The sequence below is a fragment of the Zalophus californianus genome, chromosome 5 (assembly GCF_009762305.2).
Source record: "Zalophus californianus isolate mZalCal1 chromosome 5, mZalCal1.pri.v2, whole genome shotgun sequence".
Taxonomy (NCBI): Eukaryota; Metazoa; Chordata; class Mammalia; order Carnivora; family Otariidae; genus Zalophus; species Zalophus californianus.
In genome coordinates this window covers 22,522,272-22,539,665 of record NC_045599.1, presented here as the reverse complement: position 1 = coordinate 22,539,665, position 17,394 = coordinate 22,522,272, and the positions used below count along the sequence as shown (strand labels likewise).

At 37.2% G+C, this 17,394-nt stretch overlaps 1 protein-coding gene across 1 annotated transcript in view; it reads left to right on the top strand.

Moving 5' to 3' along the window:
• FBN2 (fibrillin 2) overlaps positions 1-17,394 on the top strand; it is a 262,634-nt gene that overhangs the window by 56,627 nt on the left and 188,613 nt on the right. The window contains exon 6 of the mRNA XM_027606724.2: positions 10,520-10,717. Coding sequence (XP_027462525.2) covers positions 10,520-10,717 — 198 coding nt within the window. The remainder of the gene's footprint in view (positions 1-10,519; positions 10,718-17,394) is intronic.

Below are 17,394 nucleotides of genomic sequence, written 5' to 3'. Positions count from 1 at the left end.
GGTTTTTCTCTTTAAATCTGTTATTTTTAGTGCTAATCAATTGTTTTTATGCCTCTATTTCCATTACCTTCTTCCTTTAATTGATTTAAGAAATGCTGTGTTTTTCATCTTCCTATCTTTCACCATTATATTGAAGCCTCTATTGCTCTCTTAAAACTTTTGTACAGTAACAAAATTAAAGAATACCTGTTCCTCTTACCCTGAAACATTTTACATGTTTACATCTCCCAGTCTCGAGCGAAGATCTTAGGAATAATCCATTTCCAAGTCCTCATTATAACAAATACCCCCTACACTCCTCCAGTTCTTGCCATTATTTCAGGCTGTTATTAAGTTCTATCTTACCATAAGACTTTTATTTGAAGAATCCTTTCTCAAAAATTACAAATTAATAACCTGTAGATGTTGTTTCACTGTATTTTAACTCTCCATCCCACACAGAATAAAACTAATGCCAGACTATTTCATCTTCTTTGTGGGTAGCCTGTTTTTTCCTCTCTGGAAATGGAGAGGTAGTTTTTCCTTTTAATCTAAGGTTGAGAGATTCAGAGATTTCATGAGGCTCTTCTTTGGAGTATGTCATTTTTTTTTTTCATTATTCCTGTCTGTGACACCATGAGCCATTTTAACCCAGAGGTGAAAACTACTTTTTATTGAAGCTTAGGAAATTTTTTCCTGTGGTTTCTTTATTCTCTATTTGGGTGTGTGTGTGTGTGTGTGTGTGTGTGTGTGTGTGTGTGTGTGTGTGTTGGAACTCGTAGTATTCACATTCTGGTTTCTAGTCTCTGTCCTTGAGGTCTAATCTTTTATTTATGATACTAATTTTTTAGAAATTTTGCTGTGTTGTAAGCTACTTCTTCCATCTGATCTTCTGAACAACTAATTTAGCTTGAAGCAATGAATATTTGTTTTTCTTCTTCTTCTGTTGAGTCTGAATATTGAAAGGGTTTACTTTCCTGAACCGAAGAAAGACTTTAGTCCTTTTATTTGTGTTGATATATCCATGAAACAAGTTCCCCCAGTACCCATACCAGTCAGCCTTCATGGGATTCTTAGCGATTACAAACTTGCTGGTTGTGTAAGATATGTTCATTTTTATTTTACTGAGCTGGTATAGTAGAACTGTGACCTGCTGAAATGTCGCAGTTGTATCCCTTTGCTCTTGAGCCTCTCCTGGTGCTTATGTATTTGCCTCCAACCAGAGAGCCAGGAATGACCCACTTCATGAGTATAGAACACCACCCATGTGGAACCACCAGTGCCATCAAGATCTGTTGACCACCTGCTCTTCTTCATGCAGCAAGTCACAGAGGCAAGGCCTCCCCGTTTGTAAGTCAGATGGACCTATTGACAAATGCTACCCATGTCCCCTTAGAAGGCCATATGATCAGTTGTCTTCCTTGCTCTTTAGCATTTCCCTAAAACTCCCAAATAATTAAAACCCCATTAATGAATCACATGGCACTCACTCTTTCCTCAGGAGAAACCACAGCCTTTCTAGTTAGATGTTACACTAGAAGTTGTCAGGACAGAATCATAAAGCAGGTAGTGCATCTTATTTCCTGGGATGAGTGTGATTTATTAGACTTGATTGACTTAGCAACGTGAGCATGGCTGCTTAAATTGCTCAGGAGGAATTGATGTAAGCACAAATTTTAATAAGAAAATAGTACATTGAATCCATATTACTGTATAAAGTCTGTCAGCAAGTTGTGCCTAACATTTTATTCCCTGCCACTGTAATTGAGTCTGGTGTCTTCCTTGTGTTTGAATCAGGAGATAAATCAGATCTGTCCCAGCATTGGTTTCCATTGATTTTGTATCTGACTTTATTGATAATGGATAAATGTTTTGTGAGCACATACCACTTTCTCCTGAAATTATTCATACCTAATGAACATACTATATGTTTTTCTCAGACATCTTAAAATTTGGTACTTTGTGGATTTGACTTGCATATGATCCATCTTTTGTGTTAATCATTTATGTCTTTGGCCCCCTTATTACTCATGACAAAATATTTTTGTCTCTTTAAGTTTCTTCTTCAAAAGTGACAGTAAGTATCCTTCTGCTTAAATAATCTTTTTAGTTTTTAATCTTCAGCTTTTTTGTTGTTACGTGTGAAGTAAGTTAATTGGTTGTGCTCTTGGGAGAGGGTGCTTTCAGTTCATAGGCATGAATTTGAGGACCACAATTTTGATGGCCTTCATCCTTATGAAACATGACATCAAAGATAGCAATTTTGTTTGCATCATTGGCCAGCACCTAATTATCTTTCCTGCCTCTTCATTCTTCCAGAGCTCTTTGATGTTGGTGGTAGTCTTGTGCTTTGAAAGACTGGAGAACGGTGAAAGAAGTCCTTCTTTACTGAGTCCATGTTTTCACTGAGATCTTAAATAATGATATTACGTTAGAGAAACAATGCAGTACTGCTGTGGTATTTAAAATAATCACTTATTTACCTGCAGAAGCAAAAGTCTTTAATGTTTCCCTCAATGTACACAGAATCTCTCCCTAATTGAACGTGGCTAGGAGATTCATCTTTGGGAGAAACCAAAGCAAAGCAATATTAGGCTTGAAGAATTTTGGGGAGTTGGGAGATCATACCTGGGGGTGGCAGGAGGCACTTGGGGGATTTTGACAGTATTCATTAAAATGGTGAAGGGCTTTGGTCTGTTATGAGAAGGCAAAGCTACCAGAAGCTGAGGATGTGATGATCTGTGTCTTGGGTTTAATGAACACTGCATGAATGGTGCAGGGCTTGGGAGGGAGGCGGGTCTTCAAGTTCAGTCTCCATTTCACTTTTTTCTAGCTCTTTCATTCTCCATGTGAAACTTTATCTCTGACTTTTAATTTTTCCTTTGTAAAAATGGCAAAAATACTTCCTTAGCACTTCAGAATAAAAAGAGATAATTTATAGAATGGGCTTTATAATATGAAGTGCCTGCCACAGAGTTAATTTTCTTCCATTCAGTGCCAAAAAACAGGGACAATGAGTTCATAATTCAGCCGCAGTGAGATACCACATTTCTCCCTTTAAATGAATAAAACTTAAACCAGTTGCCTCTATTCAGATGGAGAAGGTGTAAGGATCAGCCTCTCTTCAGAGAGCAGTTCTGAGAATGTTTGAATATTTTTCAGACTGGACACTTGGCCCAGCATTTCTAGTGCTAGGAATTTACCCTACAGAGAGTCCAAGTATGTAGTCAGTCAGTGTGCTCAAGAACACCCTTGCAGAATTGTGTGCACTCTAATCAATTGTGACAACATAAATTTCCATCAGAAGGCAAGTGGTCACTGTTGCAAGGGGTATGTCTCGGTGCCCTCAGTGGTGACTGTGTATATGAAAAAGACTCAAAGTTTATTTTGGTCTTAAAAATTCTGGTTTGCTTTACTTAAATATAGCTTTCAAAACCTTGATTATTCCTTGAGCTTTTTAAAGATATATTTTTAATTGCAGGGAAATACAGATAACATGGAATTGACCATTGTAAACCATTTTTCAGAGTACAGTTCCGTGGTATTAGTATCTTTACATTGTCGTGGAACCATCACCACTGTCCATTCATTGAATCCTTTTCATCTTGCAGAACTGAAACTCCATACCTATTAAACAAAAACTCCCTGTACCCCTTGACAAACACCATTCTGCTTTCTGTTCTGATAAATTTGATTGCTCTAGATACCTCATGTATGTGAAATCATAAAATATTTTATGGCTAATTTCTCTCAGAATAATGTCCTCAGGGTTCATCTGTGCTGTAGAACATGTCAAATTTCCTAGCGTTTAGGTCTGAATAATATTCTGTTGTATGTGTTTTGTTTGTTCATTCATCTGTCAATGGACACTTGGGTTGCATCCACCTCTTGGCTATTTGAATAATGCTGCATGAACCTGGATGTATAGATATTTCTTCTAATCCCTGCTTTCAGTTCCTTAGGGCATATTCCTTGAACTTTTAAATCCAATTTATAGATGTCTCTAATCTATTGAGTAGATTTTAGTAGTCACTTTAAGAGACCTTTAAATAATATTTGGTTCCAATTTAATACTTAGTGAAACACCTCCATATCTTTTAAACTGCTTTTTTATATTAAATGCATGTAATTTTTAAGTACTTCACTTGCGTGACTTAAAAACCTTTGCAAGTACTCAAATAACTCTTCTGAAGCAAATTAAAAACTAAATATATAAATAAACTTTTAAGTGTATAAGTTCACTTAAATGGTCCAGTTCTGTATATAAGCATAGTCACATTTTAAGTTGAAAAAAACCATCATTCTATACTATATGTTGGCTACTAGAATTTAAATTAAAAAAATCATTCTGAATAGGTCACTTAACTATTTATTTTAAATTGTGGTTATAAGGCAGTCTGATAGAATGGGGCAAAAGCTGTTAAATGTTACAGGTACATAATTTTTGCACAGATTCCTTAAAGCAACAATATTAATATAATGGCTCTGATTCCCTTAAACATTTCTGTACTTATTTCTAAAATTTTCTGAGGCTGACAGATGCTTTTCCATCAAGGAAGACAATTACTGTCTCAGTCATTTGAGTTTATTGAACTCTGAATATTTGGTCAGTCTGGATCTGCAGACATTCAGGGCAGATTGTATTAAAACTAAGGAAACTCTTGTACCATCCCATATAAGTTTTGGGGTTGGCTTCTCTGCATGCTCCAGTTATATCTGTGATCAAAGATTGTAGCTGGCACACCAGCTATGTTCTCAAAACCGTGATAGGATGCGCTGAAAGTTATTTATAATTGCTCTGTCAAAAACCAAAAACTTGGTTAGGCGTCTGCCTTCAGCTTGGGTTATGATCCCAGGGTCCAGGGATCGAGTACCGAATGGGGCTCCCTGCTCAGCTGGGGGCCTGCCCCTCCCTCTCCTTCTGCTGCTCCCTCTGCTTGTATGCTCTATCTCTAATCAAATAAATAAATAAAATCTTTAAAAACAAAAAACCTCCATTACTGCAAGGAGACGGCCCCATAGCCAGGATTGTTAGACCGGCTATGTATAGTCTACACTTCTTTGTGACACTCACTTATACCTGCAGCTCCCACACAGCGTGATCACTGGAGTGCATGTTGCATTTCTTTGGTTCCTGAGAATGAAAATGCCTTCTTGCCTACTTCAAATGCTGTGCACCTTGGTGGGAAATTCCACCTATTTGCCTGTACTTTCTAGGACCAGGCAAGTCCCAGGCAAGACAAAGACTTGCCTTGGTATACTAACGTGGGAATGGATGGAATTCAGTGGATGCTGGACATCTTATGGCACGGTTGGACTAGCCATAGTCCATGGTCTCTAAGAGGGTCATCCACTGCACAACTCCAGAGGATGACATTTACATTACAGCATGTGTGGATATCTTCCCTAATTATGCAGTGTGTTGTCTGCTCCATTCTGCTGGCAGTTAAATGAAGAATACTGCAGCCACACAGGCGGCTGATGTATTGCTGTCCCTGTGACTCTTTTCCCTTCTCATGTGAAGTCCCCTGGAGACACCTAGTCCACTGATCTTACTGCTCTCTCCCACTTCTTAATTCATCAGTCCTCCTTTTTCTCATTTCTTGTTCCTCCAGCATAGATTCCATAGTCTGTAACTTAAAACTCTGTAACAATCCTCTGAACTCCCTTGCCATTCTGATTTTTTTTCACATCTGACAGATAAAACCCTAACCCTAATGAACCCAACCTCTGAGTGAGCCTCTCAGCTGCCTAGGGATGCTGGGAAAAGTCCTCCGGCAGGCGGATTGGTCCCACTACCAGTCCATCCTGGTCATCTGCCGTACAGAGCCCTGAATGTCACCTGGGAGTCCACTGGGTTCTCATGTCAGCTCCCTCGCCTGGGATCTGCAGTGCCATTTCAGCCCCAAATATCTAACTCCGCAGCTGACCCCCACCTCCTGTTTCACAAAGAAAATAGAAGGTGTGGGAGAGGACACTGCTCACTGTCCATCTATTCTATAAATACTCTTCTTTCTCAGGCTACAACAGAGTGCTTTTCTTCTCCTTTCTAAGGATAACTCCTTCACACATTCTGGTTTTACTCTCAGGCTGACTCCCTCAGGGATCTTATACTAGAAATTATTACTATTTTTGGTACTTACAAGCCCTCCCTTTCAACTGGATCATTCCCATCGGCTTTTAGAAATGTGTCTGTCTTCCATAAAACAAAGCAAAACATATAAAAAATAAGCAAAAAATAATAAATGACAACAAAAAATTCCTCTCCTTCAGTTCCACATCCTCCACCAGACCTGTTTCTGTTATTACCTTCTGAAAACCTCCTCAGAGGTTACCAATTTGTTTGTACAACCATAATGCTCAGTTTGGTTATCTAGCACTGTTTAGCATCTTAAGAGGACTTGTGAAATTATATCAAAATTTCCAAATATATTCAATTGTATTTATTTAAAATAGAATGGTAACATGGGCTATAATAAAAAAAGAAAATATTAGCAAGGATGCAGAGGAATTGGAACCCTCATTCATTACTGATAATATAAAATGGTGGAGCTCCTTTGGAAAAACCATTTGGCAGTTTCTGAAGAAGTTAGACATAAACTCACCATACAACCCAGCAGATGGCCAGTAATTGGTTAGCAGATGTGGTGTATCCATACAGTGGAATGCTAGTCAGCAGTAAAAGGGATTGAAATACTCACCCATACTACAGCATGGATGTTCCTCAAGAACCTCATGCTAAGTCAAAGAAGGCAGGCAGAAAAGACCACATCTTATATGATTCCATTTGTGTACATTGTCCAGAAAAGCCAAACTGTTAGTGACAGAAAGAGTAGTGGTTGACTGAGGCTGGAAATTGGCACAAGGAATCTTTGGGGGTGATGCAAATATTCTAAAATTAGATTGTGGTGATGACTGCACAATTCAATAAATTTACATGTACATTTAAGACAGGTGAATATATGTTATATTCATGACACCATAATGAAGTTGTTTGGAAAAAAAAAAAGCAAGCCGCCGGTTCTTGATGAGTTTTCTCATTGCACCAGCTGCTTAACGGGAATAAAAGTGGAACTGTACAAAACAAGTTAAGATGTTATATTGCATCACTATGTTTGTATCCTTTAGGTAAGTTCCCAGTACTGCAGTTGCTGGGTCATAAGCTCTATTTTTTACTTTTTGAGGAATCTCCTTACTATTTTCCAGAGGGGCTGCACCAGCTTGCATTCCCACCAGCAGTGTAAGAGGGTTCCCCTTTCTCCATATCCTCGCCAACATCTGTTATTTCTTGACTCGTTAATATTAGCCATTCTGACTTAGCATTTGCAAGGACATGGATGGAACTGGAGGGAATTATGCTAAGTGAAATAAGTCAGTCAAGGAAAGACAATTACCATATGATTTCACTCATATGTGGAATTTATGAAACAACACGGAGGATCATAGGGAAAGGGAGGAAAAAATAAAATAAGACGAAATCAGAGAGGGAGGCAAACCATAAGAGACTTAGCTCTAGGAAACAAACTGAGGGTTGCTGGAGGGGAGGTGGGTGGGGGATGGGGTAACTGGGTGATGGGCATTAAGGAGGGCACGTGATGGAATGAACACTAGGTGTTACATGCAACTGATGAATCACTAAACACTACCTCTGAAACTAATTTTAAAAAAGATGCTATATTGTACTTCCATATTAGAAAATCAAAATAAAAGTATTTGTGTTGCACAGGTTAACTTTTAACATTTTTTGGTCATATAGTAATGAGGAAAATACCTGCTTCCAACCTACTGGCTCCAGCATACCCAAGTGATAAGCAGTTTTATATTTTGCGAATAAGCTCTGAGGATGTCCTTGACTACAAATGGGTAGTGTGGTATACGATAATATTTTACCCACGCTGAAATCCTGATGACAAGAATGCATGGTCAGTGACATGAAATCCTTTTAGGGCTCTTTGACCATAATTAAAATGCTAGCCAAGTTTGGGACAGGATGCTTTAATCTGATCAAGATATTTACATCCCCTTTCACTGATTTGTTCGTATTTTGCAAGATAGTAATTCTTGAATAAGTAGGTAATGCCATAATTTTACATTTTAAACTAATCAGTTGCCTACCAGAAAGCCAAGTATAATGAGAAAAGAAAATAGATTCAGCACAGTTTGTAAGGAGGCAGATACTGTGTAAGCAAAAGAAATAAGGACAGGTAAACTCTTTTCCCAGGAAGAGAAGTCTGGGGTTGGCTTACTTAGAGCCTTCAACCTGAAAGGTCACTTCAGAGGACAAACAGCTATCCTCCTTCCCCAAAGAGAGCAGACTGAGAGGACATAATTTTAAGAAGGTGGTGTAGTTAGCCGAAGGAACAAATTTCCTGACAATTTGGTTTACTTAAGGACGGGATTATGAGGGAGGGTATGGAGGCTTCTCTCTGGGAATCCTGAAAGTGTGCAGAATGTGAACATAGCTATGTACGCAAGAATTATAGAAAGACAAATGGTTTATATTTTTTTGTGAAAAATACTTTTCCCACTTGTTCAGAACTTGATTTAATTTGTGAGTCTAATATTTGTTTAAGATGGCGAAATAATGGTTCTGTGAAGGACAATAGATAGGTTTAAAAAATTTACAACCTGGCAGTCTGTGGTGTGGGAAGCATGCTTGTTTATAAGGTTGATATATCTACACATATACTGCAAAGATTGTCTTTTTCAAAAACGTGATTTGCAGCCAGCACATCTGTTGTTCTTATGTAAGGGATTAAAATGAGCTATTTTTGTTGAAGTTCAGCTGCAGAGTAACAAGAGTGTTCAACCAGCTTGCAAAAAACGTTACCTATTTTAGGTTTTTTTCCTGTGTGTCAAACTTTAAAAATATTCTTTTGCTCTATATGAGAAAGACTTATTCTTTGTTTTTTAAAAAAATAAAAGTTTTATGTGGTTTTAAGTTGTGTTTTTGTTACATGATAGCATTTAGATTATATCAGAGTTCTTCTAGCTTAGCATTTTGAATGTTAAATCCTATCCAAGTTTGCTGTTTCCCAGTACATATTTCATAAAACTCTTAACAACATTATTGACTCTGCTTTCTTTGAGTGTGAGATTGTTTTGTTCTTGGAAATCTGAAATAAACTTGTTCTGGTTTTCCCCTTCAAATGGAATTATGTCATTTGCATGAGGGCTTATCAGGAAATCCTGACTATCATCTTACAGTCCCAAGAGTTAATGAACTGTATTCATACAGTCTCTGTGAAAAGGGTGGGGGGGACACTTTTCGCATATTTCTGTTGTAATTTTAAAACAAATGTGAGTTGTTTCATTAGTCAGTCTTCATGAAACTGACCTTTCTCTGATTTCCAGTGTCTCTCAAAACAGCAACAACAACACTCAAATTAAAAACTGTTTTGTTAATGACTCAGTTCTGCTTAAAAGAGTTAAATACTGATCATCTAAGAGGTTCACTGAAGTAAATTATAGGAGAAAGAGGGCTAGAGTCAGAATGCCTAGCCTTTAAGTTGCCTGGAGTCTAGATCAGCCCTTCTTAATCTTGAAGGTGTGTATGAATCTCCTGAATATTTTGTTGAAATGTAGTTCTAGTTCAGTGAGTCTTGGGTGGGGCCTGAGTCTGCATGTCTAACCACCTCCCAGGTGATGCATATATCGCTGGTCCATGGACCACAGTTTGAGATGCAACAGTCCCAACAGATCATCCTTAATATCCACAGAAGTCTGCCTACTTAGCATTTGCTGATGCTTTCCTGAGCTGGAAAATGGTACAGTCTTCTAGAGTATAGAGATTAAATAATAGTAACTTACCTAGAAAGAATCCATGACAGGGGGCCCTATTGCTGCAGTCTTCCTGGATGAACTACACAAGGAACTAAACAGACTGACAGAAACAAAAATCAAATTGTTAGAACTTAGTGTTTACAGACATACTAGACTGCTCAGATATATTTGTGATATGGAAGGGTATATCATTATTGGTTCTCTTCTGATTCCGATCTCCTGTCCACCAGTTGGGAAAGAAAATCTTTGCTAGCTAAAGAGAGAGTCCTGCAAGCAGCTGCCGACAGTATGCAGGTGAGGGATGACAGTGAGGAGACTGCCGGCTTGGTGTCAGAGAGAAGGACACACTTCTCTCCCCGACTGCCATGTAGAATGGCAGGCCTAGCATGGCCAGATCTTCCAACTTTTCAAGAAAAGCCAGAAATAGAAATTTCATGTGAAATTTCCCAATTTAAAAATGTTGGCTACTAATTTAAATTCTTTCAGAACATTATTCAGGCCAAGAAAACACATCTGTGTCCCAGACACAGCCCTTGAGCCACCCGTTTACAGTGTCTGGTGTAAAATACATTTGAAGTCTCCTAAAACAGTCCTCATGATTGAAAAATTAGGAATTTTTGAAATGAAACTTGCCAGCCTTTTGTCTTTAGACACTTGAGTCAGAAGAAATCGCCTCTGTTTTATGTGTTTGGAGCTACTGGTGTAAGATTGGTGTATGGTCATAAAACCTGTCTTTCCGTCTTCTTTCACATTCCAGATTACAGGACAGGCCCTTGTTTCACTCAGGTCAACAACCAAATGTGCCAAGGGCAGCTGACAGGCATTGTCTGCACTAAGACTCTGTGCTGTGCCACCATTGGACGGGCCTGGGGCCACCCATGTGAGATGTGTCCTGCCCAGCCTCAGCCCTGCCGACGGGGCTTTATCCCCAACATCCGCACTGGAGCTTGCCAAGGTGAGTTTGCCATCTGCCTGCGTGCGCAAACTCACCACGTGTGGGTCTCCTTCACTGCGCTCGGAGGATCTGCCCCCAATACCTCCTACCGTCCAAACTCCTGCCATTTCCAAGAGGGTCCTCATTAGCAAGCCTGACTAGAGATGACCTGGTTATTAGCCACCTAATGAATAATCATTTTTCAGGTCTTGACAAAAATGGCGATGAGAGGAGATACTATGAAAAACCGGGGAAAATTTTTTAAAAAATTGATTAAATTACCTCATATAATCAGAGGATAAACCACTCCCAGATCTTCATCTGGGAGGCACTACACTCTCCTTACCACAACCCCTCAAACTATACACATGAAAATACCCAGGAAAATGTTTTTCTCTTTCTTGTATTCTCATTCAAGATATGGGAATCTAGGCTTAGGTTAACACTGCCCGCCATTTTTATTAATAGTGTCTGTAGAGGCCAAGTGTAAACTCTGTCCTTGAATGCAGTTACTGAAGAGTTTATATCCAGTTGGTTACAGTCTGGTCTCCAAGCAATCTTCCCAACCACATCCTCGTGTATATTTTATGTATCAGGGCTAGACTGGGGATCCCTGAGGATGCTGCAGTAGTAGATACCAACCCAAGTAGTAAAAAAAAAAAAAAGGTTACATTTTTACTGGATAATTATTTTAATTAATTTTCAGCCACCACAATTCTTTTTTGGCTACTTCTCTGATATCATATCACAATATACATATCATGTATATTAAACCCATTTTTAGAGTTTGGAAATAGCTCTATAATGAGTTCACTTATGACAGTAGGATCACAGGAAAATGGAAAATGACTTTTGTATTATTCAGAGAAATGATATTATTCATATTTGAGACATGAAGAGTTGGGTTTATTTGTTATCATGAAATCATATACGAAGTTAGATTCTTGAGGTCTTTCAAATTGATATTAGTGACCAGTATCACAGGCACAGATGTCATCTACCCAACCCCTGTAAATGGCTTATTGCAGAAAGCCAGTCCAGTGTCCTAAAACCCAAAAGAGAGTTATAGTTTGGGAAGCCTGCATGTAGCTTCAATTCACTGAAGAATAATCATTTAGGTGCTTGGCATAATTTAGTAAACATATCTCTGACAGTGGCCTCTACAGATTTTTGTTAGTTTTGTAGTTTTATAAAAGTTAATGTTAAAAACTGGGCTCTATCCAAACTCTTCCAATAAGAACTATAGAGATGCCCAAGGGATGAACCTACATGTCAGCTGTGGACTTAGTATGGTTTTGTGTTTTGTCTCTTGGCTTATTATCTGTCACAGGTCAGACCTAATATGGAAACGATGTAAATGTCATTTTTAGTCTGCTGTTTTCGGGGCGCCTGGGTGACTCAGTTAAGCGTCTGCCTTCAGCTCAGGTCATGATCCCAGAGTCCTGGGTTTGAGCCCCACATTGGGCTCCCTGCTTGGTGAGGAGTCTGCTTCTCCCTTTGCCCCTCACTCCATTCTTATGCGCTCTCTCTCTCTCTCAAGTAAATAAAAAAATCTTTAAAAATAATAATAATGATCTGTTTTCTATGGGTAATAAAATCCTCTATCTTTGATACAACTACCAGTCTGATTTTATAGTTTCTGATAAAGTAATTTTTTATAGAAGATATACCATATATTATATAGTATTCACCATACTTTGTAGCTTTCTAGATTAAAAATAGAATACAGTAAAATTTATATAATTTATATAGATTCCTATTAAAGAGAAAATACTATGTAGATCTAGACTAATACTGACTGGATTTACTAAGGTAATACCTTCTGTTTGTTCTATAGCACATATCCCTTTCTGATATACTTGCTCATTTATTGTCTTTATTGCTTTTACTTTCCCCTCCAGTGAAAGTGTAAGATCCATTAGGTCATAAATCTCTTTTATTCATTAATGTCTCTGAGGCATCTGGAAGAGTGCCTAACATGTGGTAGATACTCAGTAACTATCTTTTGAATTAATAAATGGGATTAACATACTTCCAAAAACCACTATTTCGTAAAAATAGTCCAGTTCAGAAAAACTCTTAACTTCAACCAAAACATCCCCAATTACTGAATCCTCATCGTCTGCATTTGCATTTAAGCTTTTTTCTCTTTACCTTTATATTTTGTCAGAGAGGCCTAGTTTTTCTGAACACACTTACGAAATGTAGGGTCTGATCTCAAATTTCCTAATGCCCTTCAGGATTTAGTAATGTCTGAAGGCTTATTTATTTGATTTTGTTTATGCAGTGAAGATAAGTTTTCAGTTCCATTTGCCTAAAAGTATAATGGATAAATACAGTGACAGGAACAAAATGAAACTTGCCACATGGTTAAAATATCTGGATAAGCAAGTTTAAAAAGTTCTGCTTTATTTCAAAATCATGGCATAGTCAGAAGTCTCTCAATTAAATGCTCATCCACAGTTCAGGCTATTTTAAGACTGCATCTTAATGTGATTTCATTTTCCCTTTAAATTCCTAGACTGTTTCCCAAATACTGTGCCAAATTGATTTAGAAGATACATGGCATGAAAAAAATAAGATGATAAAACATGATATGTATGTGTCATACTTTTTACAATAATAGTGATCTTTTTCATTGTATAATTGAAAAATTTTGTTGAGTTAAAAATAAATTTCAGATGCATAGATGATTGCAAATAGCTTTATATTGGTTCTAAAATGTGGTTTATATTAGCCAAGAAAGGACATTTCTGAAGTTCTAAACATAATGTTATTCTGTAATTGATGCAATTAGTGAATTACCTTATTTGTGGCTTCAGAGGACATGAAATATGATCTCGTATTAAACAGAATAACTGTTCCTATGTAGATTTCCATAAAATTTATATCAACTCCTATTAAAGAGAAAATACTATGTAGATCTACTAGATTAATACTGAGTAGATTTACTAGGATAATACTTTTTGTTTATTCTAAAGCACTTATCACTTTCTGATATGCTTGATTATTTATTGTCTTTATTGCTTTTACTTTCCTCCAGCTAGATTGTGAGAACCATTAGGTCATGAATCTGTTTTTATGATGATACTTAAGTTGATACTTAAATGAAAATTAAGATGATACTTAAAACAAATTACACTGTGAAGAGAAGAGTGCATCTTTTATATTTAACTGTTGCCATGATGTCTTTCTGGACTGAAGTGAACATTGTCGGGGAGGTGCACATTCTTAAAGTGCTGGCTGCTTGGTCATAATGATTCATGGCTCCTTGCGCGTTAAGAGCCATTTCTGTTCTACCCCTTCTGCCCAAGACTAACTCACATTTAGTTTTGCACTTTCTTCTATTTTCTTCAATATCCAGAGTTATATAATACAGGCCTTAAAATTTAAGCTGTCATAAAATGAGTGAATTAAAGGTTTAAAAAGTGGCAATAAGCCCTTTTTGAAGAATATATACAAACTTTAAATATGTCACAAACCACCATATGCACCTGTTGTATTATTTTCTTAAAGTGTCTTACTGTCTTTTAATCTGTACAGTCTTCATGAACCTATCCCAATTGAAAGGATATTTTATTTAATATTAGTACTTGACTTTAAGTCTTTTAGATTTTCAAATCAATAGGGTCATCTAAAATTTTTTAAAAAATAGATTAAAATTTGTCGTTACTAATTTGTTACTTGATTTTTAAGAATTAGTCTTTCAAACTATTCCAACCATTTCCCAAACTGAAAAGATGGCAGAAGAAATTCGCTCATTAAATTGTGTCTTTTGCTTTGTCCTGGACAATAGTAACGGACTGACATTGAGCCTCTGTTCTATTCCATGCAAATTGAGAGGCACAAGAAATCAGACCTACACAACAGAGTCAGGACCTGGCTAGGACGCAGGACAAGGACTTGAATAAAGAAACAACAGTACAGACCCTAAATCAGTCCCTGCCAAACCAATGGTGCTACGTGTTTTTTTCAAATGATTACAGTGTTCAGAAATATCTAATTCATTTACTCAGGTTGTGCATGAGAAGTGTAGAGAACCTGTACCTTCCCTGAACCCACACAGGCATGGCTCATCCCTCAGTCATAGAGTGGAAGGAAGATGCCCTCAGTAGAAAGTTATTTCTGGGCCTTCTATAAAGCCCCAAAAGGAAAGGAGATTTGGTTCATTTGATGAGTATAAATTATTAAAAACCTATTTATCTGGGCTGTCTACATTTTTCTAGTTAACCAGATCATTATAAAGTTTAACTTCCATTTGTACTGTGTGAAAACAAGCCATTCCCATACAATCCAGAAAATTTACTTAAAACATAATTAATTGTAGAAACCCTCATTTTTTAAAAATAATGTGTGGGTGATACGTGTGTGTTGTGTATTATGTCTTAATGAAAGAAGATGTTAATTGAAAGACACAATATACATGGTGAAACTTCAATGAGGTAAGCACAGGGCTATTCCTATATACTTCTACACTTTACAAACATACATCTTAATGAAAGAAGACGTGATTTGAACAACAGTTTATATGCAATGTGGTTTCAGTGAGATACACATTACAGCTATTTCCATATGCTTCTACACATATGTTTGCAAATGCTTGGATCTTAATGACAGAAGATAGTACTTGAAAGATGAATTATACAGTGTAGTTTCATTGAGTTAAGAACAAGCCCATTCCCATACATTTCTTTTTTTTAAGTTTTTATTTAAATTCCAGTTAATATACAGTGTAGTATTAGTTTCAGGTGTGATTCAGTACTTTCATACAGCACCCAGTGCTCATCACAACTCTTGTTTAAAGATAGAATATGCTCCTTCTTCTAAATGAAGAAAAACTAACAATAAATAATAGAAAACAGGATTTTCTAAAATAAAATTCTGCTCCCCCCCAGTTCAAAGCAGTGATGAACACTTGAAAGTGTTGGGAAGTCTGGGACAGGGAAAATCTGAGTTTTGAATGAAATTCAAAATGAATGAAATTCATTCTGAAAGGCTCTTCATAGGCTGTGGATCTCCTTTTGGAGAGGCCCCTGAGTGAGAGAGGTCTACTACAGATCCTCAGAGGAAGTTGAAACCACTGGTGAACATCTCAGAGAGTGTGTTTCTGAAAAGGCAGAGTAGAGGGTCATACCCCCACCTGAAAGTTGAAAATTAATACAAAGGCAAAAAAAAGAAAAAGTGGGAGAGAATTTGGTGAGCAGGTACCAGCAAGTATGTCATATAGAAATTTCTTTCAAACCAACTTGTTTCTTCTTGGACTCTCTCCACTTTTGCTTCAGTAGGAAATGGCCCCATTTAAAGATGAGTAATAAAGGAAAAAAGGTCTACATGTAACAACTGAAAAAAAGAGATAGAAAAACATTTGAAAGAGGCAAATGAACATGCCTCAAGGAAGAATTACCCAAGTAAACACAAGATTTATACACTTCTTAGCTTCAGGAAAGGAAAAGCAGTTTGTTTCTTCTCTTAAAATGTGCTCAAAGGAGAGTTATAAGAATTCAGTAAAGACAACCAGAGATAAAAAGTGGGTTGGTAGTACTCAAAAAAGAAACTGAAGAAGGATTTGAAACTTTACCTGATAGAAAGCAAATCATACATACATACATACATACAAGCATAAATGAAACAAAAAAATATCAGTGACAAAAGTTAAAATGGAGGAAATCACAAACCATAATGTCAGAGAACAGTAATTAGGCATTGATTATAAAGAATCTGATACACAGTGAAATCAGACTAAAGGAAGCTGTGGAAGGGGACTGAAGAAGAGCCTTAGAGATAAAATAGAAGAATTTTCTAAAATGGATAAAAGCATCAGGCTGCAGATTGGAAGGCACAAAACTTCAATAAAAATAGGAGTTAAAAATTGTAGACGCTTTTCAGGAACTGTATTACTCTCATGATACTTCATTAATCTCCATCATGTATGCCAAGCCTGACACATTTGACGGTGAGGACAATGTGTCTTGCTCCTTTTTGAATCTACAGATAATGCATGTTTTACAGTACTCCAGATGTCTACACTCAATAAAACATTTGACAAAAAAAAAAAAAAATAGGAGTTAAATGGAATCCCATCGACAAAATAAAACAGAATAAGCAAGTATTTTTTTTAAAGGAAGCACCCTTGAGTCTGAGACTTCTCTAGAGCAAATCCTAAAGACCCAAAAACAGTGTGGCAGTGTTTGCAGACTTCTGAGGTAATGACCTCTGCTTGATTTGACATATTTTTAAATGAAGTTATTTTAGTTGCTCTGTAGAATGTCAATAATAGGGGGACCAGAGTGAAAGCAAAGAAACCATTTAGAAGGTTGCTATAGTAGTACAGGTGATATATGTTGGAGGTTGAGACCAGAATGGGGCAGAGGGGAGATTTGAGGCATATTTAGGGGGGGAGCACTTGTTACTGATGGAATGAAGTCAGGCAAGTAAGAGGGAGACAGTGAATTTATCTCCTATGAGGTGAGGAAGATTGAGACAGAGAAGCATGCTCTGTTCTTTTCATTCCAAGTGCAGAGTCCTACAGGTAGTAACTTACTAATGCTTGTTGAGTTGATCACTTATTTAGCATTTGAATTTTGTGAATACATGAATAGGTATTCTGGCTGAATGAAACCATGTTGAATGGTTGCCAAAAAGCCCATACTTCTCAGATTCCAGGTAGAGATAGACCTGTCCTTCAGTTGCTGTTTATA